Raw genomic sequence first — 25,568 nt, 5'->3', positions numbered from 1 at the left:
AGTGGGGAAACTACCCTTTTAGAACCACTGACCAAAGGGCTCCAAATGCACGCATAAATCACTCAACTTTGGATACATTACCACTTTTGGGTGATAAATTATAAACATAAACACGGGTCTTAGAAATGGGAAGACTTCTGATTAAATGTGGCAGTTTGAACATACTGTATGTATTTACTTCTATCTTTTCTGAAATTCTTCTTAAATGACAGTAAAAAGATGTTTTAATGCATAAACGCACTAGGACAAAGATAGTAGAGAACACAACATCATTTTGGAAGTGAGAGTGAAGACAGATGAGTGGCCCCTGACAGAGCAGCCCAGAGAAAGCAGAAGCCTTAGCTGGCAGCAGGAAGTCCCCAGAAGCAAGCCAATCCGCACTGCAGAGCCGCTTGGGACTTAGAGATGGTAAGAACCTCTGAAAGTGGGAAGATGGCAAAAGGGGCTGAAATAGTCTGAAGGTCTTCACAGGAAGCAGCTGGGCTCTTGAGATCCTCCCCTACACCACCCATTCCATGAGGGACTGGCTCCGGAAATTGATTGGTTTTCCATCTCTTCAAGAAGTAAACGAGAGGGAGAGCACTGCATACTGAAACAGGAAACACTGACATAGTAAAAGGCAGACAAACCTGCCCCCCACCTGCTTCTTCCCCTCAGAAAGTTCTTACAAGCCTGGCAGTCAGGGTAATAGCCCAAGGCACTGTGATGTTAATCTGGACAGCCTGCAACAAGCATCAGGAATTTGAAAGATGCTTCTAATACCAAAGATAAAGAAACCAAATAGGAAAAGAAAAAGAGACAATGCAGGGAGCAGAAAAGAAGTTAAGAAAAAACCCTGTTGTTAATATTAAAAATATTAATAAGTTAAGAGATTAGAGGAAACTGAATACATAAAATAAGAACAGAAGGTTATAAGTAAGAATATTCGAAGAAGAAACAGAACTTTTGAAAATAAAAATATGGTAGCAAAAGTAAAATATTCAGAGGAGGGCTGAAGATACAATTGAGGAAATCTCACAGAAAGTGGAACAAAAAGAAATGGATAAGAGGTGATAAAAGGTATAAAAATTAGAGAATTAGACCAATAGTTACAGTGCCTGAGTAATAGAAAATCTAGAAAGAGATAGAAAAAGATCACCAAAGAAATAATTCCAGAAAATTTCATCAAACTGAAGGATGTAAGTATTCACTTATAAACACATACAAGTGTTTTAAGAAAATTAACAAGAAGTCTCATATCAAGGCATAACATCACAGACTTTCAGAGCATCACAGACTTTATCAGAGCATTTGCACAAAGACAGGAGCCTAACTCTTTTTGAAGGAGTGACAACCACAGGTCATGGACAAAGGAATGAGAATCAAAATATCAGCAGATATCTCAGTTGCAGCCTTGGAGGTTATAAAACAGTGGAACAATGCCTTCAAAATTTTTAGGAAAATGATTTCTAGTGTAGAATTTCTTCTCCACCTAAAGTGTTAAGAATGAAGACAATTATATATATGCAAAGTCTCGGAAAATTTCCTTCCTATCGGCCCTTCTAAGAAGGTTACTAAAGGATGTGCTCCACCAAAACAAGGAAGTAACCAGTAAAGAGGAAGCTATGGGATACAGGGAAAAGACAAATGGAATCCAAAAGAGGATGGAGAAGAAAAAAATCTCCAGAAAAGAGGTGTGCATCATCAGGCCTAAAGAACATCTAGGCCAGATTGAGGCAGGAGATGGGGGCTCCAAGAGTGATTTCCCCAAGAAAATTTGAAACTGGTGGATAACCTGATGCATTTGAATAAATTGAAGCAATAATCAAACTTCTGAAGAAGGGTTTGGGAACAAATTAGTGAGCAAATGAAGAAATAAAATCCTTGTTAACTCCAGAGAAAGCAAAAACATTGTGCAAAAGGAAATGTAATAAAAATGCACTGCATGACTCAGCTGTGAATGGAATTTGCTTAGCAACACTATTATATAATTGCATGTGCAGTCAGACAATTACATATTGTCTGGTTCGCTAACCAAAATTTGTGATGTAACTAATGGGAAGATGAGTGTGAGAGGAAATGAGTTTGTTGTATATGGGTCTTATTCTTTTTTCTTTTTCATAACAGAAAGTCAATGGATAATATCTAAAATGGAAAAAATCTTTAAAAATAGTGGTATAAGTATATTATTAGAGATAAGGAGGTAGAAGAAAAAAGAGGTAAAAAAGCAGTGTTTGCCTTTGGAGATATGGAACTAGAGGTGAGAAGATGAGAAACATGAAATTGCTGTTTTTGTTAGGATCTTTATGGAACTCTGACCTTTTAAACCACAAACGTGTATATCGTAAATAAAAGTAAAAATCAAATTAAGAAGTGGGAGGAGAAATAGTGTTTGAAATCATAGCTGCTTGTGCGGTCCGCTTTCATATCTTCTTGGTTCTCCCTACCCCCATTTTTGTGTTTTCTAATCGGAAAATATTAACCCAGAATTATAGGTTGTTGTGAAGCTTCAATGGATAGTTCTGGCTTCTCAGATCAAATGCAGACTCAAAAATTACAGAGAGAGTTCCTTCTAAAGACGACTTTCAGTGTGCACCAGAGGATGGGGGTCCCAGCTTAATGCCCTGAGAGCTGGAAGGTGGGAGGTCTCAGCTTGCGGGACAGCATCCTCTCTTTCTGATGGCATTTGGCTTGTAAGATAAGTTCTTCATGTTCAGTTGCAGCATTTGGATGTGATTTGTAATACACAAAAGATATATCCTAAGTGTTCTTTTTTTTCTGTTGAATGAAGAAAATCATCAGGTATTGGGAAAAAGTCAAACTCTCAGGCATTGTGGTCATGGCCAACTCTCTCTCAACCATTGTTCGGTTTTAAGAAATTCCGATGTTTGATTGTTTAAAGACCTTGATATTTTGGCCCCAAAGGCAAAGATCTGTACTATTCAAAATCTCAAATGTATTACTGAGACACAGCACACAATTTGACAGAAATGATCATTTAAAAAGGTTTCTTTCCTTATTTTAAAACACAGTAAACCTTTTTTGTTCTGTTTTTGTTGTTGTTGTTGTTGTTTTGCCAGCTGGAGCAATCCAGTGTGGGAAAGCAGCATCCTGTACTCACTTTTCACTTCTGCCCTAAGCGACCACAGTTTGTAGTCACAGTTTCCACTCTGTCCCTCAACAGCAAATCAGGGTCTGGAGGCACGCGATGGGCGCCTCACTGCTTTCCATGAACAAAGAGTGGACAGCATCAGAAACACCTTTCATTTGTACAGTGATGCCTTTCCTTGCTGACCTTGTGGCTGGAGTTTCTTCAGTACCAATTCAATGAATCTGAATGAATTTTTTTTTCAACTGTGGCAGAATATACATAACATAAAATTTCCTACTTTGATAATTTTTAAAGATTTTATTTTATTTATTTTTAGAGAGAGGGGAAGGGAGGGAAAAAGAGGAGAGAAACATCAGTGTGTGGTTGCTTCTCACGTGGTCCCCATTGGGGACCTGGTCCACAACCCAGGCATGTGCCCTGACTGGGAATTGAACTGGTGACCCTTTGGTTCGCAGCCCATGCTCAATCCACTGAGCTACATCAGCGAGGGCCTACTTTGACCATTTTAAAGTATACAATTCAGTGACATTGAGTACATTCACGGTGTGGTGCAACCGTCACCACTATCTATCTCTGGAGTTTTTTCATCATCCTGAATTGAAACTCTACTCCTGAAACAACTCCCCATTCTTCCCTTCCTTCCTCCCTGGCAACCTCTGTTCTACTTTCTGTCTCCATAAATTTGCCTATTCTGGGTATTTCATATAAGTATGATCATACAATTTTTGTGTTTTGAGTCTGGCTTATTTTACTTAATATGTTTTAAAGGGTCATCCATGTTGCAGCATGTATCACAATCTCATTTCTTTTTTTTATGATTTATTTATTTATTTATTTATTTATTTTAATTTTTAGAGAGGGGAAGGGAGAGAGAAAGAGAAAGAGAGAAACATCGATGTGTGGTTGCCTCTCACGTAGCCTGCAACCCAGGCATGTGCCCTGACTGGGAATCGAACCTGCGATGCTTTGGTTCGCAGCCCGCGCTCAGTCCACTGAGCTACGCCAAACCAGGGCTCTCATTTCTTTTTAAGTCTAAGAGTCCATTGTATATGGCCATGCCATATTTTGTTTATTCATTCATCTATTGATGGACATTTGCATTGTTCCCACCTTTTGGCTATTATAAATAATACTGCTATGAACATTCATGTACAACATACCTTTTAAAGTCTGTTTCATAGCTTACAAACTAATCATTAATTCAGAAATCTCTTTTAAAATTAGCTTTTTGTTCATTTTAAATAAGAAAAATCATTAAGCACTGCTTTCTCATATATATGGTCAATATATACTGACATTTGATTTGTTCATAGTTTTGTTAAATTTTAAAGTGAAATCTCTGGTTTTTTACATACATAATAGTCATTGATTTTTAAATGCCAATCACATTATAAGAAAAAGTTCTGATAAAAGAATTCTACCAATTGTTTTCTGCTTTCTTTCCAACTACAATATTTGTTATTAATTTTGAAGCTGGCTTCATATTTTACCAGCAAGAATATAATTTACTTGTTTTTGCTAAAAGGGTGACTACAGTTTTCATGTTTTTCTAGACTTTAGCATCAAATTTTGACAATTTGGTACTGGGAAGCCTTTTTGTTTGTACTAGAGAAAGTCAATTGGTTTAAGAGTGAGGTTGGCAAGTTTTATTGGAAAATAATGTGGAAGTTTTGGTAGCTTTATATTATTATTTGATAAAAGTGTTAAGGGTAATAAACTGGGTACTAGGACAAAAGGGTCATTAATTTGATACACTTTGATTATCATTTTTCATTGTCATGCTTTCTGTTTTCTCAATTATTTTTTATCTGCCTTTGTGAGATTATCTGTTGGGAACTGCCCTGCCTGGTTTCAGACATTGTAACCCTCTGTGGTTAAGGCTGAGTGAAAAGACCTTGGGACCATAAGCCATTAAGGAGACAAAACTTATTTTTCTTGCAGGGGTGCTGCCTCTGCCCCCTTTTCACCTCACCTTGCTTGGCCCTGGTGGATGACTGGTTAGCCAATGACGGGTAAGATTCCTCAAAGGAGGGATGACCTAAGACAGGCATGGTCACAAAGGGGCCCTCAGGGAAGGACTTGGGGGGCTATAGAAAAAGGGGGTGATAGACCCTTGCCCATCAGCTTTGACATAGCCTGAGTCCTCATTCTGTCTGCAAGAAGTCTCCTGGTCTCTTGGCTGCTTTACTTCCCCTGCCTGACTTAAGCCTGAAACAGTGCCGGAGGTGGGTGTGGCCCTGTGCTGGAAAGGTGGGTTCCCTGGGTGATCAGGCCTAAGAAAGAATGCAAAAAGTCTTATGAAACCTACTTTGCTAATACCCTCAATTTAAATGATATGGGTCCAAGCATGAAATGAGTTTGTTCCCCACAGTTTTATGGCCATTTAACTACCTGACCCTGACTCAGAATAAGCCCTCAGAGTTCTTTGAATGTTATCTATTGTTTAATCATTTCTACCTGATAATGACTGATGAGCTTTACATATATACCCTGTATTCCTATGCAAATTAAAGCCAATAGAATTCTGTCCAGGCAAGGGTCATGACGCTCTCCTCTTGAGAGAGCGGCCAAGCCATCCCTTTTCCTCCACAGGACTTTGGTGGTCTATGTGAATTTGTCTCATCTTATTCGCAATGCTGCAGACATTGTGGGCCAGTGTCCGCATCAATTATCCACATCCATTGTCTGTTTGTTGCATGACATACAGATCCAAGCTTCTGTTATAAATATAACAGAGTCCATTTATTATATTTGTGACCTTATGTCACATTGAAGGATTTATTTTCCTACTTTTGTCACTATTGTTATAGTTCTACAAACCACTTCTGAAATGCTGATTCATTTTATGACTTGAGATATTCTACAATGCAACAGCAAGAGTGACAAATGCAAATTTAACAAATGTAAGCAATCACTGTCAGGTGACAAGAAAATACATTATTTAAAATAAACGCACCATGTTAACCAGTACAAACTCTAAGTTCTTGAATATACTGCTTTTAAGAACATAAAAGGTGAGAAATTCTATAAAAATTATGATTAATCTTACATTTCAGATTTTTAAATTATTGGTGCATAAATGATTGCATAGCTACTTCTTCTGAATCTGAAATGATTTAGAAGCTATTGCGAGACTTCCAGTGACAAACAGAGATCCCTACTTAGATCACTTATTGAGAAACTTGTAGGGGACAGAAGGGGCTGAACTGCTCTGCAAAGCAGAGGGAGAAGAGTTTACATTCCCAGGGACAACACAAAAAGAAGACAGGGAAGCAGCAAGCTGGAAAAGCAACTCAAAGGGCCATTTTGTGAGAGAAGATTTGTCAGACTCACTTACCAGGATAGATGACTTGAAATATTGGCAAACTGAATCAAGCAGTGATCAAGTTAGAATCATTAAATATAGATTAGCAAATGTATTAATGTAACCTACTATATTAACAGATGAAAGAATACATGATAATCTTAACAAATACAGAAATGTTGATAAAGACTAACGCCCATTCATTATGAAACTCTTAACAAACCAGGAGTGGAAAGAAATTTCCATAACTTGATGAGGGGTAATTATGACTCCCATAGTCATCATGACAGTAGTGAAATAGAACTATACTCTATAAAAACAAGAGAAGAAAACTGCTCACTCTTATAGCTTCAGCATTGTGCTGAAGGTCCTGGCCAGTTCAATAAGACAAGAAAAGCAAACAAGGGGCACAAGAGTCATAAAGAAAGGAACACATTCATCATCATTTACAGATGCTATAACTGTTTAAACAGAAAACCAAGAATCTATAGAAAAATGTTTAACTTGTTAAAGGGCTCGGGAAAGTTGCTGGATGCAAAACCAATACATAGAAGTTAAAAATATTAATAGATTTTAGCAATAAAAATAAATATTCAAAAGGACAACCAAAGTGGTAATATAAGATAGGAAGTGTAGGAACTTTACATAACACATTATAGTCCTGGCTGGCGTGGCTCAGTGGATTAAGCACTGGTCTGCAAACTGGAAGGTGGCTGGTTTGATTCCCCATCAGGGCACATGCCTGGATTGGAGGCCAGGTCCCTGGTTGAGGGCAACCAATCAATGTATCTCTCCCTCTCATTCTACCCCCTTCCCCTCTCTCTCTGAAAATAAATAAATAAAATCTTTAAAAAAGACATTATAAGATGTTATGGAAGAATATAAAAGAAGGCCAGTATAAATTGGAATACACACCATGCTGATGTGCGGAAGGTTCGATATTATACATGCAGCAATTTTTCCTGTGGCAATAAATAAATTCAATGTATTTACAATCAAAGTTTCAATAAAGTTGTAAGAAAAGAGCTTAAAAATCTGACTCTTAAATTGATATGAAGTAAAGAAGCAGGAAGAACCAAGATAAGTTTCAAGAAGACAGAAGGAAGGGCTGCGACCACCAACCAGGCCACGTCTTACCATAAAAGCGTAGGGAGTGACAAATACCTTACTGGGGGGAACAGACTTGAGCATGGGTGGGAATCTGGCACATGACTGAGGTGGCAGAAGGATTCACTTGGGAAATGAGGACCTGTGAAAAGTGGTGCTGGAATAATCCGAATGGAAAAATGTTAGAAGCCTATTTCATGCACACAGGTGCACACAAATCTAGAAGGGTGAAATATCTAATCAGAGGATGAAATACAGGGTGGGGCAAAAGTAGGTTTATAGTTGTGAGTACTCAAAAGTTGGAGTTTATTCTTGTATTATTATTTATTAGTTATTGAATTATTTTCCATATGAACAACTGTAAACCTACTTTTGCACCACTCTATTATGGCTTTCAGAAGAAAATACAGGGGACTTTTTATAGAATAGCAGTAAAAAAAATGAATGAAATAAGACAAGATATAGCTATTTAGACAAACACCAAAACACCATATTGATTTGCTAAAAAGCATCAGCTGAAGCATGCATACAACATGGCATCACTCCTGTAACTCTGCAAAGACACAAAGCACTATGTTATGCGTGCAGTGCCAGGTACCCATTTCCCAGCTGCTGTAGCTTCAGCTTCATTTCACCTGTTCTTTTCCAGGTGAGAAAACAATTCTTTCCTTTGTGCTTTTCCCTGCAACCAAATTGCTGTATTTTGTCAAGTGTTTCTCCAAATTCTCAGTACGGTTAGTGCTGAGTGTCCTAGAAACATCAAAGGGCCTGTCAATGACTTTCTGTGAGCTCAGGGCATGGGGAAAGTTCTGCTCTGGTCACTGCTGATACTTGATTATGCATCCCCCGGTACTTCACATATCCTCCTGGGACTGAATATGACATATTCTTCCTCACTTTGGCCCCAGTAAATCTCCATTTTCTTTCTGAGCATAAGAAGGGATTAAAACATAGACTATAAATACATTTATTATATAGTATAAATATATAAAGTCTTCCCACAAGCAGACTGATAGGCAGGCAGGCTGGGGTGCGGAGAGCTGCCTTTAACAGCAGGTAACAGTGCAAAGCTAACATTTCAGGGAGGTTTAATGTCAGGAAGCAGAGATAAGGGATGGGAACCACTTGTGCCCAAAAGACTGTATCAGGAACATGGTGATAGGATCAGCTTCTGATTCCTCACTGACTACGGTTTAATTTCTACTGGAAAATACACAGCATGGTCTCGTAGCCCCAGTCTCTCCCAAGGATGTGTACTTTTTTCCTTTGGGCCCCCAGCAACACAGTACACCACCAAGAGCTGTTATCAGTTTTGCATTTAAAAAAATCTGGAGTCTGATCATTTTCATGAGGCTGAGGGTATGGAACATCACCCAATACCTGTCACACAAATTTCTGAAACTAGGACCGGAGAAATAGATTTTTATCTTTTTCATTTTTTCAAAGTGTGTTTATAAAGAAAGCTGTGTCAACTAGTTAATACAAAATCTGATAAAGAATGAATTTAATAACTAGTGGGAATGGAAATTGGTACAACTTTGAAAAACAATTTGGCTGTATCTCAAAAAATAAAATGGCGCCTTCCTTTGATTTAGCATTTCCATGTTTAGGAATTCATCCCTTGCATTCATTCATCCATGTTATGTGTACAAAGATATGTGTGTAAGGTTATTACCTGAACAATTGAGATGGCAAAATATTAGAATTAGGTTGACTAAAATCAACCTAAGAACCTATCAGTAGAATGATAGGTAAATAAATTTTGCTTCATCCATGTAAGTAAAATCTATTCCATCAATTTCTACAAAATATCTGCTGCTGGGATTTTTTCTTGGGATTTCATTGAATCTGCAAATTAATTTGGGCAGCACTAAAGTGAGCTATACTTACATTTATTTAGATACTTTCAGTTTTCTCTCAATAATGTTTTGTCTTTTTTCAGCATAAAGGTTTGGGCAGGTTTCTTACAATAGCTTTTGGGTTTATTAGTTCCACTTTTTTTTCTAACTAATTTGTCCTAAATCGATTTTTTTCTGTTTTCCTTTCATTTAGTTTATTGTTCTTTGTGTAGCATTATGTTAGGTATTAAAGAATTCTTTTCATTTTTTACTGATCAGAATGTTCTATGCTTCATTGCCATAAATTACTTTCTGAGCACATCTTTGACCACACCATACAGGTTCAGATTAAAGTGTGTGTTTTGGGTTTTTTCCCCTAGAAATTCTATAATTTTAGTTTGTAGTTTTTCTTTCATCTAAGAGTTTTTTAAGAGATATTTTTCGTACTCCATTGTATTCAATGTTATAAAAATATTTTTCCTATATTATTAAAATTATTATGATTATTAACTATAATGGATATTGTTTATGCTCTGTAAGAGAGATTTAAAAAAAAAGTCAAATGGAAAGGCCTCTCTCTTTTTCTGATTTTGTCATTATTTTCTAATTGTATTGTAATGTGGTCAAAGAATGTTTTCTTTATTATTTCTACTTTTTGGAGCTTATTGAGGTTTTGTTATGGTTTAATATTTGGTCAATTTGTATGGTCATTTGAAAAGGCAGTATATTTACTTTTCACAGAATAGAGTTTAACATGTTAATCATATGTAACTTACTAATTGCATTACTAAGGTCATGTATATTTTTTATACATTTGACCTGTGATAGGCTGAAATGCATTAATCAAACTTCCTTATCTTTATGATGTTTTTGTCTATTTACCATTATACGCTTACATTTTTGATTGATGGGCATCATTGCCACATTATTTGTTACAAAGGTGTGCGTTGCTAGAGTAAATTACTTGGTATTCCATTGTGTCATTTTTGTTCTGTTTGATATTTTTTGGTCTAAATTCCACCTTCTCTGATATAAAGATCATGCCTCCTGCTCTCTTCTGTTTGCCTTGACTGGTATCTGAACCCATTCTTTAATTTTGACCTTTCTGTATCATCTTGAGTGGCATATTTTTCATTGAAGTTGGGCATTACATTGTTTTATATATATGAACTTCTTAAACATGCTTCAAACCCATTTATATTTATTAACACAACAGATTTGTTTGATTTTAATTTACTTATATTATGTATTTCATAGCTTTTTTGAATATTCCATTATCAGGTATGTTTGATTGGCTTTATTTTTTGTGCATGATTCCAAATTTAGTACAGTTTTTATTTTAGTTCTAGTGGTTGCCTCTGTCAGTATAAATTTATAATTACAATTAAAGCTATGTAACACACTGCCCTTGGTATGCTATCTCTAAACAATACCTTATTTCCATTTAGCAATTCTCTTTCCTTTCCCCTCTGCTTTGTCCATCATCTGATTGTATGCATATTGAATAATGTGTTTCTCATGCTCACCTTTGTATTATTAAATATAATTATTTTCCATTCCTTGATTTGTCACCTTTAAAGAATACTCTTTAATGTCTTGCTAGTAAAGAGGCAGCAATAAGTGAGCATACTGTTCTCCCACATTCTTTCCTCTTTCTACTCCTGAGTTTTGCTATTTGTATCATGTCAACATTTTCAGGACCTCTGATTTACAGATTTCAGTATTCTGCATTTTATGTAATGGTCATTTTTTAAAATTATTTTATTTTTAAGTTTTTAATTATGATATGTAATGTGCATGAGGAACATGCACGTGAAATATACATTAGTTCTATAAATCAATTGCATGAGTCAGCTTGGGCTGCCATCACAGAATGCTGTAGATGGAGTGGTTAAACAACAAAAATTAATTTTTCTCCCAGTTCTGAAAGCTGGAAGTTAGAGACCAGGGTGCCAGCAGGGCCAGGTGCTAGTGAGGGCCTTCTTCCCAGCTGGTTGAGATCCTATTTCTTGCTGTGTCCTCACATGGCAGAGGCAGCACTGGTGCCCATTTCTCTTCTCGTAAGGGTACCAGTTTTATTGGGTCACAGCTCTGCCCTTTGACCTCATTTCACTTGAATCACCTTGTTAAAATTTCCTTCTCCAATGCAGTCACATGGTGGGGGTGGTTAGGGCTTTGGGGAGAGACATAATTCAGTCCATAGCAGCTGTGTGACAAACTGTTCACATCCAAAATGAACACGATGAGCATCCCACAAGCCTCCTCCTAATTATGTCCTCCCTTCTCTGCCTAGAGGTTACTACTACCCTAATTTTTGCTAATTTTTGTGCCTTTTTATTTATGTTTTCACCTCCTAAGTATGTATGCCTAAATAAAATAGTAAAGTTTTGCTTTTTAAAAAAATTCTGTCTAAATAGAGTCATATTTATGTAATCTTTTGTATCTGTCTTATTTCTTTCAATATCATATTCCTAAGACTCACTCTTGTTGTGTGGATCTATAGTTTATTCATTTTTGTTGCTGTACATTATTCTATTTTAAGAACGTAATGGTGATATTTAATGTATTCAATAATTTATGAATGTTAGGTTGCTTCTAATTTTTGGCTTTTATAGGCAATGTTCATAAACTTTCTTGTACCTGTATCCTGGGGCCCATAAGTACATATTTCTATTGAGCATATGTTCCTAATAGTATAATTAGAAGGTGACAGTGTGTGTGTGTTCTCACCTTTGCTTGATTACATCCACTTCTTTCCAAAAACGCCATACAAATTTGCGTTCCCATCAGCAGTACATGAGTTTCTGTTGCTTCATCTATTTCTCAATCCTTGAATTGTCACAATTTAAAAATGTCCTCATCCGATGAGCAAATGATAAATAATCTCTCAGCATGATTTTAGTTCACATTTCCTTAATTAAGAAGGTTAAGAATATTTTCATATGTTTATTGATCATTTAGATTTCTACTTTTGAAAAGCAACTATTTAAATTTTTGCTCACTTTAAAATTGGTTGCTTTGATCACAAGGATATGGAGGGAGGGGAACCCTCATGCACTGCTGGGGGGAGTGCAGACTGGCTCAACTGCTGTGGAAAACAGGGTGGAGGCTCCATAGAAAATTCAAAATGGAACTGCCTTTTGACCCAGATTTCACTTCTGGAAATATATCTGAAGAAACCTGAAATGCTGATTTGAAAGAATATGTGCCCCACTGTGTTCATTGCAGTGTTATTTACAATATCCAAGATGTGGAAGCAGCCCAAGTGTCCATCAGTAAGTGAGTGGATAAAAAGGCTGTGGTACAGCTAACAAATGGAATACTACTTGGCCATAAAAAAGAAGAAAAATCTTACCTTTTGCAACATCATGGATGGACCTGGAGAATATTATGCTAAGTGAATTAAGCCAATTAGAGAAATACAAATACTTAATGATCTCACTTATATGTCGAAGCTAGTGAACAAAATAATGTAACAAAAAAAAGAGTGCATAAATACATAGAACAGACTGACAGCTGTCAGAAGGGAGAAGGGTTAAAGAGCTGGGTGAAAAAAGGTGAAGGAATTAAAGTGAGAGCCAGAGAGAAAGGGGAGTGAGGGGAGGTGGAAGAGGACAATGGGTGGATAAATGGGGAGAGGAAGAGACTTTACTTTGGGTGACGGGCACATGATGCTTCAGAAGATGATTTTTGAGTTGTGCACTTGAAATCTGTATGGTTTTCTTAACCAATGTCACCCCAATAAATTCAATAATATGAAATAGGTTACTCTGACATATTTCTAGTTCATTCGTATAGGCTCATTATTCTGGATATAAACACTTTTTAGGTATACATGTAGCAAATATTTTCTACTTAGTGGGTCTGCTTTTTCACTCTCAAAAAGTTATCTTCTGATGAACAGAAATTCTTAAGTTTAATATACCAAAATTATGCTGTTTGCTGCTTTTTTAAAAGCAGTTACCTTTTATGAAAGTATAGCAATTCCCTGCTAGTCCTACTTTTCTAAGAGCTTTAAATCATAAGCAGATATCAAATTTTAGCAAATAACTTTCAGCATCAATTAAGATGATCACACAATTTTTTACCTTTATTAATAGAAAAAGAACATATTTCTTATTGTGCATGTTTTAATGTTATAGTCAGCAAAAGAAATTTAAAGTTGGAAAAGAGAAAGCTTTACAGAACTCCTGTTATTGTACACAAGCATGTCCAGCTTGACCTGGGGCAGAAACACCTCTCCCAAATGAATCAGCAAAGGATATTTTTTGAAAGTTCCTACATCCAGAAACTGCAGAGGTTCCATTTGCTAACTCAGGGAGATAGCATGATCTCAGAAATATTAAGGTTACTTTGCAGTGTATGAGTCATGATAACTTACCAGTTTCATTCATGGGTTATTTTCTGAATATGCTTCAGAACCATTTGTTTTTAATTCTGTCTCAATTTTATTCCTGCCTCCCTTCCCTGAAGTTCCTTCATGGGTGCAACTAGCAGGTGAGCGGGTACATACATGGCAGGAATTCACCTGCCCAGACCATGGAAACTGGATCCTCTGGGACTGAGACCCCAGCATCATTATTTTTAAAACCTCCCTAGGAGATGCCAATGCACAGCCAAGGTTGAGAACCACTAATCTATAGCTCTTTAAGCCTGAAAATCCTATATGTGTCTGTGAAACAAATTCTACAGAGAAGACATATGACCATTACAAAGCCAGATAAACAATAGGATTCCAGCCCTGGCTGGTGTGGCTCAGTGGTTGAGTGTTGGCCTATGAATAAAAGGGTTGCTGGTTCAATTCCCAGTGTAGGACACATGCCTGGGTTGTGGGCCAGGTCCCTAGGAGGGGGTGTGCGAGAGGCAACCACACATTGATGTTTCTCTCCTTCTCTTTCTCTCTCCCTTCCCCTCTCTAAAAAAGTAAATAAATAAAATTTAAAAAAAAACAATAGGATTCCACACAACCCAAATGATACCCTGCAGAACAAAAAAAAAAAGGGGGAAAAAACACTGCCAGGTGGAGGAAGAGAAGAAGAGGACAAGAAGGGAAGGCTCAGAATGGCAGCAAATCTACTCACTCGATTTTTTCTGGAATGTCGTTTTGGGTCATGCACACACAGTTGACCACAATAGTGACCGTAATAAATGTACTGAACCACCTGAGAGGCTGTGTTAAGGAAAAGCCCAGAGTCACCACGTTTCCCTGGTGGCATCTGTGATCACCTTGAATGATTAATTTCATCACTCTTAGCTGGGATCAGCTTTCTAGTCTCATCACTTAATAACCAGTAACATTTACTGAGTGCCTACCCTGGGCAGCATGCTTTGTCCACATTATTTCTAATACAATTACCCTACAGGTGGATATTATTATCTACATTTTGGGCCTAACAACACAGGCTGACAAAGTTTAAGTAACATTTCCCTGGTCACACAGCTAGCCAACCACGATGCTGGGGTGTGAACTCAGATCCTTTGATAACAAAACCTTGGTGGAAGGAAACAGAATCCCTCCTCCAAAATGTCCTTCTGCCCTGAGGACTTCATTTCACTATACAATGTGGCCTGAAATTTCATCTATAAATGTCCTTTTTTTCCTAAAAGACAAAGAAAACACTCCCAGAAAGTTAGAAGGAAAGGGAGGGCTGTAAGCTTTTATGGGAATTAGTTTAGGCAGATTGCTTCCCTAACTTAGCTGAGGTTAGTTACACTGAGCAAGTGGACTTCTGGCCAGAAATGGTGGAGGCAGGACCAGGAAGCAAAATGCTGGTTCAAGGTGAAAATTCCAAGTAGGACTAGGTGAGAACTCTGAATAGCCAGAAAGGAGAGCCTTAGAGGAGAGGTTGAGTAAGGGATTTATTTACCCAAAGTGGAAGGACACTGAACAGGAAGGCAAATGGAAGAGGGTAAATATATGGGAAAAAATGCTGGTGGGGAAAATCCAGTCATAGTTTTGTCTTGTTGGACATTTTTCTCAGAACTAGCTGGATTCTGAACAATTACTTCCTGAAGAAGAATAAAGCCTGCAGATGAGCTTGACCTACAGAGAGCAAACCACTCATCTTTATTAATTTCAACTTGAGCAGAAGCATTTAAATCTATTTTAGTTTTTGTAAATGCCTTTACTGTTCCCTGTTTTATAGTTACTTAGGAACAAATCTATTTTAAAAAGGGAAATTCTACTAATTAATCCCCATTTTTCTGTTGACTTGCAACTAAAGTAAGAAATGTGTTCACATGGTGGGGGGATGTTAACCCAAGGTTCAACTTAATATTTTCAATTCCACAAATGTATAAAAGTAATGTGATATATTGTGTATGATGTTACTTATGACAGCATTCATAGTAAGTTTTACTTGAATTATAACTTTGATGAAAAAGTAATACTAGGACACTGAAAATCTCATACCTAAAAGAGTATCTTTTGAGGCTAGAGTTATCAAGTTCATGAGATTTAAATATAGAGATGTAGATTTTGATACGTCTGTGACAAAGAGATCCTCAGCAGCTTTTTCTGTCCTGCTGTAAGTCCACTACACAATTATTTACTCATGAAGTCTCAAGATAAAAAGACTATTTGCTGGTCACTTGGTTCTTTAAAGGGATTTTATTTCTAATGAGCTGTTTCTGACTTATCTCTGGGTAATTCAACTAGAAAGCATGGAGAGGAGTTTGAATATTTGCTGTTCTGCTTTATTTTTAATTGTATGTAATTGCACATATATTTAAAAATCTAAAGAGAGATGACATACTGAGAGAATAAGTTACCCAAATTCATTTTCATCAACTGCTTTCTTCCTTGTCACTGATACTGCTCTAAGAAGGATGCAAGCTGGAAATTTTAACCAGCAGGTGACCTTGGACACTTTACTTAATGCTTCTGTGTGTCAGTTTTGTTATCTGTAAAGTGTGGATGTTAGTCCCTTCTTCAAGGGTTTCTGTACCTATGAAAGTGTTGACACTTAGAAGGTATTTAGCAAATGGAAGCCTACTATTATCATTAAAATCCTCTGTAGAATCACAAAATTCAAGATTCAATTAAGAAAATATACTCTCCACTGGTTAGCCATAAAGTAAGGAAAAGGAAATGTCAACACAACTTTCCCAGGCAGCAGTTTCATGTGGAGAAGACAGACCCTGGCAGGGCGACCAGCTCCCTGGGAGCTGTCCAGCAATCCAGCAAGCTGAGCAAGGGTGTGGGGAGAGTCTCCTTGCTAGGAGACTTCTAAGAAGAGGATGGCTACCATCTGCCAGGCAGCTGAGGCAAGGCTGTTCTTGCAAATCAACCTCCTGGAAGCCAGAGCTGAATTTGTCATTAGGAACTTCCAACTTGGACAGTCACCAGGGAAAATCCTTGGAAACCAAGCCAAAGCCTCTTCTTTGTGCTAGTTTGGCTGGCCTTGGAAAAAACAAACCCCCTGCTTGCTAGTAAAATCCCCAAGCCGAAGCCAGCTTCTGAAGCTACCTAAAGCAATTAAGCAATTAATATAATACAGATATTTGACCAATGCATCTTTAATCATTGTATTACCCAATGGCATGAACCTCAGGCTATTGACATTTTTAACCTGCTGGTAGTTTGGGGGTAACTCAGTATCCAGTAACCCCACTGGTTATGGGGTCCCACTGAAACAATTTACCCTCTACCTGTTGTGGTTTGTTCTCTTGGCCCTCTGGGAGATGCTGCTCTTTTGCCCAATAAGCAGCCACTCCCCAGCATAGCCAGGGCACAGATATACTATGACTATTTCATTAACCCAAAGAAGGTTTGGGGTCCCATTAGTCATCTTTATGTTGTAGGAAGAGCAGACCACATATGGTGAGAATGTGCCTGGAATGTCAGCAAAGCTCCCCTCACAGAGAAAGCATTTCTGAACACTTGCATCCATAAGTATGTCCGTAATAGTCTAGGTGAGTTCAATCCCATCTCCGTGTCACACAAAGACATCTTCTGTCTTGGGACTGCCTTCAGGTGTTGGATACATTAAAGCCACTAACATCTTTTTCAATTTAATGATTGAAAAAAGAGTTCAATTGGAAGGACACTCTATTGTTAACCTCTGAAGAAGGTACTGGACTCAGTGGGCAAGGCTTGATTCTAACATGTGGATGAATCAATCACATAAAGGATATGAGTGGACAGACACTTTAATGGCTGTTCTTCTGATCCAGTTGAAAGGACTGAATAGGCCCAGGGCCCGAGTGGCACTAAACCGGGAAATGGTCCTTGTTTTGTTCAGCACCATAAATGTCTAAAAGAAAACAAAAGAGAAAGGGGACCTCTAGTGAGAAACATGCATCCTCACACAATCATGGTTTTTTTTTGAGATTTTATTTAATTTATTTTTTAGAGAAGGGAAGGGAGAGAGAAAGAGAGGGAGAGAAGCGTCAGTGTGTGGTTGCCTCTTGAGTGTGGACCTGGCCTGCAACCCAGGCATGTGCCCTAGACTGGGAATTGAACCAGTGACCCCTTGATTCACAGGCTGGCACTCAACCACCAAGCCACACCAGCCAGGATGCAACGACCATGTTTTTGAGCATGAGTGGCATTATCTCGGGGTCATGAGCAAGAGGGTTCTGGGAACTATGGGTCAATGGGAGCCAAATGGAGAAGCAGAGACTTAGGGAGGGTCAGAGACTAGTAGCCATATCTCTACCTTCACAGCAAGACCTCAGGCCCAGTGGCTGACTGTGCATCACAATAAGCCCACCACAAGTACCCAATGGACAGGTGGCTGACCATGGGATAGCTAAGAAGCATTATGCCCAGGACCGGAGGATGGAGTTCTGGCGGCATTTAATTTCTCTTCTAATTAGTGGATCATCCTTGGTCCTGCAATGCTTCTTCTGTTTTTCACCTCCCATGTCTTCCCTTTTAAACCCTCCTCTGAGCATCTCAGAGGGTGAGAGCTCTTGGCAGATTAGAGGAGGGAGGAAGACATTCTAGTGCCATTATTTTCTCTACAAACCATATTGGAGATGGCTGATTCCTGCCCCTCCCCACTCCAAAACCTGCATACACCATTTTTTTAAGCTGTGGAGAGTACCTAAAGTGCAATACAAACTGGATAATTGTCATGGAACAGCTCTTGTTCAAACTAGTGGTTCTCAAACTTTTTGATTTTGGGATATTTTCATGCTATCGCAAATTACTGAGGATCCCAAAGAGCTTTTGGTAATGTTTATACCTTTTTGCCTATGCCATATATATGTGTATGTATGCATGTGTGCCTGTGTTTATACGTGTATGTGTATAAATACATGTTTGTGTATATATAATATTAGAAATTTAAAATGTAGGAAATTTTAAGACACAGGAATATACAAGCATAATCCCAGTATCTGTTAGACTAATGGTGTCATCTCCATCAATTCCTCTATGCTTACTGCTATACGTTCACAAAGAGTGTGAGTGAAAAAGACAAATGACATCTAAGTATTATCATCTAATAGTTTTGACCTGCTGAACTCAATAAAAGAGTTGTGAGAAGCCGAGGGGTTCTGAGATCATACTTTGAGAACCACTGGTTTAAATCATCCTCATTTCTTTTCCCTTTACCTACTCTACATCCCCACTTGCCAAAAAAGCCCCCCCCCAACCCCTGCATGATCCCTGCTCCCCACCCCCCAAAAAATTAACACCTCTGGAGATCCTTGGTCACAACTCATCCAAAAGAACAGCCAACTTCCTTTGAAAACTACACAATAGTTCTCACTGCTTTTGAGGATTGGGGTTCAATTAGCCTCTCCCATAAATACCATAAAGACTCAAAGAGAACGTCAAAGAGATAAGTTAGATATTTCTCATTGACTGAGTCTAGCTGACAACCACACCATCCAAGGTGCAGGGGGACTCCCTGGGCTGGGTGGGGACAGAGGCTTCCTCTCCCAGAGCTGAGAACAGCCATCCCAGCCAGCAGTCCTTCCCTAGTTGAGCTCTTACCCGGTGTGTACTGTAGTAGGGGTCCAGATCTTCTAGGGGCTCTCCAACCAGCTCTGCGGGGAGCTCGCCATAGAACTTAGGTAGCTGGTTGCAGGCTTTCAAGTCCAGCTGGGGCCGAGTCTTCTCCTCTTCATCCTTCTGCTTCTTCTGCCTCTGCTTACCTTTGGCTTTCTTGGCTGCCTTCTGGGCAGCAATTCTCTTTTCAATCTCCACCAGGGACTCTGGAGTGAATCGACGGAAGTTGGTAGTTTCCAGGGACCCAAAGGGCAATTCCATCTTCTCATTCTTCTTTAGGAAGAATTTATACTCTTATGAGAGTGGACATAACCACAGAGAAGTAACAGCCAACCCACTGGCCCTCTTCCTCATATCTTTCCCAACTTTCTTGCTAGAACATCTCCCCTACCCACTTTTCCTAGTCCTTAACTCACACTAAGCTCTCCCTGGGACCCCACAACCCCTGTACCACTCAGGAGAGGCTGTTAATTCTATCCTACTCCAGGTACTGCAGGGTCATGTCTATGCTCTCCACGAGCTTCTAAGTCACTGCTCCTTCATCATTTTGTAGTCTACCACCACCGCTACCACCACCACCACCACCACCACCACCACCACCACCACCACCACCACCACCACCACCACCAGATTTAGCCATGCTGCCCTCTCTCTTCATTTCTATGACCACTGAGCAACAGGCACTTTCTCATATTCACCAAAGACTTTGGTTCATGATCCACTTTATCTTTAGTCTCATCCTACTTTCTGACCATCCTTTATGTATTGACCTTTTCAATGTTTCACCCCCTCCCTACATTCCATTTGGGACTCTAGGCTACTTTTTTTTTGTCTATGGCTGAAGATTTTTTTTCCATGTCCAGATTAGACCTTATGGGCCACCATTTTTACCACTCCCTTGTCCTTATCCTAAATACCAAGCCTGCATCAATCTACATGAGTATAATTCAGGTTTGGATTATACTCCAAATCCAAGGTGATGGAGAACATCATGCTGCTTGGAAATCATATGGCTTCCTTAGACCTCAGTTTCTTCTAGTCTGATATTTCAAATCCTATTCATCTTTTCTGATTATTTCCTATTTCTTCTTGTGGTAAGACAATGACCATGTTCTCTACTTCATGAAGAAAACAGAACTCCTTCACCTTTGTGCCCCAAACCTCCTACTTACCTGTATCCACACTCTCTTTGCTTCCTTCCCTCCTGTCACAACTAGGAGAGTATCATCCCTCATCCAGGCTAAGGCCAATCTTTTCTTTCTGTTTTGGATCTTATTCTCTCACTGCCTCACTTCTCTGTCCCCACTTGTCTACTGGCTCCTTCCTATCAGCATTCAGAGATTCTCAAGTTTTCTCCAACCTCAAAACCTCCTTGCAAAAACATCAGAGACCTTCTATAGCTCAAGTCAGAGAAAGATCTCTTTCAGTTCTTATCTTGATCCCATTGACTGTTTTGACCACTTCTGCTTCTTGAAACAGTCTCTCTTCAACTTCTGTGACACACTCTCTTGGTTTGCTTAACGTTCTGTCTGCTCCTCCTCAACCTTTTCTTTCTCATATCCTCCCATACATGGTTATGAATCTTGGGGTTTTATGTTATGTGTTTTGAATTTTTGAATAATGACAATAGTAATAACACCAACAGCAATGATAATACTAGCACTTACAGAGATCTCACTATGTATTAAGCAATTTTCATGCATTATCATATGTACCACACTGTGTTATTCTATAAGGTATTATCTCTAATATATAAATGAGAAACCGTAGTGGCAAAGTGAACTTCATCAAGATCACATTACTAATAAGTGGTAGGTCAAATACTCAATCCCAGGCCTGTCTGATACAACCTCCTGAGAGCATCTCATCCATTCCCATGGCTTCAATCCTCATCTACATGCAGAGTCTTTATCTCATCTATATCCTGAGCCTTTATCTCCAGCTCTCATTATGTCCTTGGGCTCCAACCATTTGCCATCTCCACTTGAATGTCTAATGGGCACCTCAAACTCAACATGCCCCAAACTAAACTCATTATCATCTCTCCACCCCTTTCTAATATTTGTTTCTCTCTAAGGCTTTCTCCCTCTGTGAATGACCCCAAGTAGCCTATTTCTGTGCTTACCCTCTACCTGGATATTGTTGTTATGTCCCTTCCCCTATATTCCTACATCCAATCAGACATCTGGTGCTGTTGATTCTCTTTCCTTAGAGTCTTATCTCTGTGTATCTTAAACCTCTTTATCATACTAGTAGTCCAGCCACTGTCATCCCAATGACCTGTTGTGTGTCTTTTCGCTTCCCCCGCAGTCCTTTCTAAGCTGTTCTCCAATTGTAACCAAGTGTTTTTCTAAAATTCAAAACTGGTTACATTATTCTTATTTAAAATCCTTCTAAAGTTCACCACAGCACTCAAGAGAACCCAGACTGTGTGCTTACCTCTCCAGCACTGTGGTTGCTGCCCACACTATTTTTATTAGTTTCTCCTTGAATCTGACCCATTATTTCTTTTAATCATAAGGCCTTTACATGTTCCCTTTCCTTTGCCTGAAATTATTCCCCCACCTTGTTTAACCTGACTAACCCCCTATCATTTTTTAACTCTTGAATTTGAGGTAACTCCTCCTTTTCTGATGCTACATGAAGTCTGTGTTAATATTCTCATTTCATGGTCCCACAATTCATTGCCTTTTCTCTATAAACCTCGCATTTGTAATTGCAGTTTGCTTTCTATTTCTCCCACTAAGACCTGTAAGCTCAGTGAGGGCCAGGAACACCTCTGTCCTGTTTGGCATTGATTCTGCAGGCCATAGCACAGTGCCTGGCATTTAGGTACTTGTTAAATCAACAGTGGTAACTAAAAAATTCAGAAACTGTAGCCCTGGCTGGCATAGCTCAGTGGATTGAGCTCGGGCTGCGAACCAAAGTGTCGCAGGTTCGATTCCCAGTCAGGGTACATGCCTGGGTTGCAGGCCATAACCCCCAGCAACCGCACATTGATGTTTCTCTCTCTGTCTCTATCTATCTATCTCCCTCTCTTCCCTCTCTAAAAATAAATAAATAAAAGCTTTAAAAAAATTCAGAAACTGAAAAACCAAAGGAAATTTTGTTTGGAAAAGTGCAGCAAAAACCCAAATTTAATCATAGGAATATAAGGAACCAATGAAATTATTTGGTCTAGTGACTTTTTTAGGCTGGCATACCCCAAAGTCAAGCAGATGATGGTAGAGGCAGCCCTTGAATCCAATACCCCAATGATGAAGACCCTGCTTACTGTCACCAGTTCTCCCAGGGTCCTGGGAGGAGCCCTCACCCCTCTGATATCACCCTTCCTTAATGCCCTCTATGACTTTCTCCTGGAAACTTTCTCTGCCTCATTCCCATTTCTCTGCCTTCTGCCCATTTGTACTTGATCTGTCTCTTAGGAAACCCTTCAGTGTTAATCTATATGACAGGATTCAACATCTGTATTCTACCCACTTCTATCTTAGAAGTTCTATGTGCTAGGTGCCCATGTCCTGATTAACATGATGTTTTTATGAAATGGTCACTCAAACACTGTTGACTTGATTGAATCCAATCAGTGCCTTTAATTCTTCCCTTTTGAGTAACAAGAATGAAGTTAGCTCTTTCTCTTCTTTGTCTGGAGGAGAAGAACTATTTACATGTTGGAACCTTATTTTAGACTCAGGACTTGGTTACAGAGGAACAAAGCAAGGATTCTCTCAGTGACACTGAACTGATCACAGTGTTGAGAACTGAGCACAGGATGAAGCCAGAATTGCAGGTGCTAGACCTGAAGTTTGAGGTCAAAGCAGGTTTGATGCCACATGTCCACAGTAAGTCTGCTAGGCCAAGGACAGAGTTGTTGTCAGGGTTGAGTAGGGAGATCATGCTCACAGGGGGAAATCTGTAGTGATGTCATGTAGGTACAAGGGCTTAGCCCTTCTTCTAAGACTTTCCAGTCAGGAGAGAGTGCTGGACTTGTGGCCGCTTGATCACTGTGGCCCCATTTTTCCATGGTAGCTGAGACAAACATCTGAATGCAAGTAGTCTATTTGAGAGCTAATTCTAAGAAACTCTGAGAAGAGTGAAAATGTAAGATAGAAAGAAGAAAGCCAGTACTGTTTCTATGATCAGATTATCCCTGTGGGCAATCAGAACTTAGAACAATTTCACTGAAAGATAAGGATATTGAGGTTTAATCCACCAGTCCCACTCTCAATGGCTGAGGGTCATTCCAGAGATGTTAACTCTCTAGAATTTACAGCAGTAACCAGAGAAAGTCCTAGGCAGAGAGAGATGTGGGAAGTGTCTGCAGGTGCCCTCTGAGCCCCTGGGAGATATGGGCAAAGTGCAGATAGTGACTGCTCCATCCCTGGGCTGTGCACAGCTGCTTGTAGTCCTCATTGGGACTCCTTATTTTTCAGTCCATTTAAATGCAGTGGGTGCGGCATGCTTCCTATGAAGCAGCCATGTTGTGCCCATGTATTATATGGAGTTAATTTGGACTTGGGATTCACTTCATGGATTGATGGCTGGGGAGGAGCCAATTCAAGATACTTCTATCCTGTTTCATTCCCAAGCTCAGCCTTGGTTTTGAAATAGTCCACCCAAGTGTTTGCGGGTATATTCCCTCTAGCCCACTAGCTGTTCCTGATAAACCAGCCTCCCTATTTGGTGGACATTCAGCCCTCTCCTGATGAGTCAAAAGGGTGATTTTGTTCCCTTGCCCCTCTTAATGTCAGGCATGAGAGGGCCTTTCTCTATTGCTCCTCTAAGGAGCCTATATCATCCAGAGCCTGCAGGGCTCTCTGGAGGAAGATTAAGCAACCCTAGTACTAAACTCAGTGGTGGGCAGAGATTAGCTACAGGGCCAGTGCTTTCTTCTCTGTAGTGGGATTCCCCTCTGGTTCCAACTCCCGTGAGCCAGACCCAGACCTGCAGATATTCCTCTCACAGCAGCTCCCATCATTCACATTGCACCATCCGTCACAGGGGTTTCAGCTCAGAGCCTTCAGAGAGGATTTATCTAACCCTGCATTTCTGCCAATGCCTTCTGCAGAATTTTAGTGCACTGTAAATAGGAGGTCTGGGGGATAAACAATGCTGGCCAAACTTCCCCCTTGAAATGCATTTGTCAAAAAGCATGAAAGATACTAACATGTTTTACTGTTTGTTTTATTCTGTAATGGAGTGTTTTTAGGGAGTGTCAGTTATTTCTGGACATGGCAGGCAGGTGAATGTCCGGCTTGTGGCGCACACGGCTGCACTTGCCAGCAGAGACTGTGCTATCTGCATCCTGCTCTCCAGCTTGCAGCCTACTTGTCCATTTTGGTCCTAAATAAAATAAATTCCTTAATTTTTCTAATTGGTTGCCTTTCCTTCTAATGTAAAGTTTTTCTTTAAAAATCACATGAATAGATTTTGATTGTTTCTTTAGGTGATTGATTTGTGAGCCCATGTTTACTGTTTATATTAATCTAAATGCTGCAACATCTCCTGAGAGCTTAGTGATGACTTGGCAGATCATGATGACTTTAAAATTGTTCTCTGGTCCTGAAAGTTTGCAAAATCCTGACCTAACACACAGTTTTTTTCTCTCTTTTTAAAAGATTTTATTTATTTATTTTTAGAGAGAAGGGAAAGGAGGGAGAAAGAAAGGGGGGGAAACATCAATGTGTGATTGCCTCTCATGTGCCCCCTGCTGGGGAACTGACCTGCAACCCAGGCATGTGCTCTGACTGGGAATCAAACTGGAGACCTTTTGGTTTGCAGGCCAGCATTCAGTCTACTGAGCCACACCAGCCAGGGCTTAACACATGGTTTCTAAGGCAGCCAGGTCTCTAGGACTCTGGTCCACTACGGTCCATGCAAAGCCTGGAAGGCACTCCAATGACTCTAGGTTTTCTGTGGACTATAATGTTCTCAGGAAGTCTGCCACCCCCAGGACTCATCTCAGAGTAAACAAGATGGCTTGCGTCACAGGTGTGTAGAGAAGTATCTGTGGGGCATCTTCCCTATTTGCTTTAGAGACACTAGGCCTGAAGCTTTTACAACAAGCATGTGTTCTCTTGTCTCTCTGCAGTAACCACAGGCTCTGAGGAGTGAGTTTGAAGATGCAGATTCCAGGACCCCACCAATTAAGATTCTAATTCAATAGGCCTGATGTGAGGCCCAGAAAGCTGCATTTTGTTCAAGCTCATGGCTGAAGCTGCTGAAGGCATTTTACCTTTAAGAGGCACCAGAAGCCTGTGCAACTGTGGA

At 39.4% G+C, this 25,568-nt stretch overlaps 1 protein-coding gene across 1 annotated transcript in view; it reads right to left on the bottom strand.

Moving 5' to 3' along the window:
- SCN10A (sodium voltage-gated channel alpha subunit 10) overlaps window positions 1-19,562 on the bottom strand; it is an 80,144-nt gene extending 60,582 nt beyond the window's left edge. The window contains exons 1-3 of the mRNA XM_045856829.1: window positions 19,287-19,562; window positions 17,477-17,595; window positions 14,422-14,502 (exon numbers count right to left, since the gene is read on the bottom strand). Coding sequence (XP_045712785.1) covers window positions 14,422-14,502; window positions 17,477-17,595; window positions 19,287-19,562 — 476 coding nt within the window. The remainder of the gene's footprint in view (window positions 1-14,421; window positions 14,503-17,476; window positions 17,596-19,286) is intronic.
- Window positions 19,563-25,568: the final 6,006 nt, after the last annotated feature.

The sequence above is a fragment of the Phyllostomus hastatus genome, unplaced genomic scaffold (genome assembly GCF_019186645.2).
Source record: "Phyllostomus hastatus isolate PE091 unplaced genomic scaffold, TTU_PhHast_1.1 phas_scaffold_129, whole genome shotgun sequence".
NCBI classification, from domain to species: domain Eukaryota; kingdom Metazoa; phylum Chordata; class Mammalia; order Chiroptera; family Phyllostomidae; genus Phyllostomus; species Phyllostomus hastatus.
This window is presented reverse-complemented; position numbering and strand designations above follow the sequence as displayed.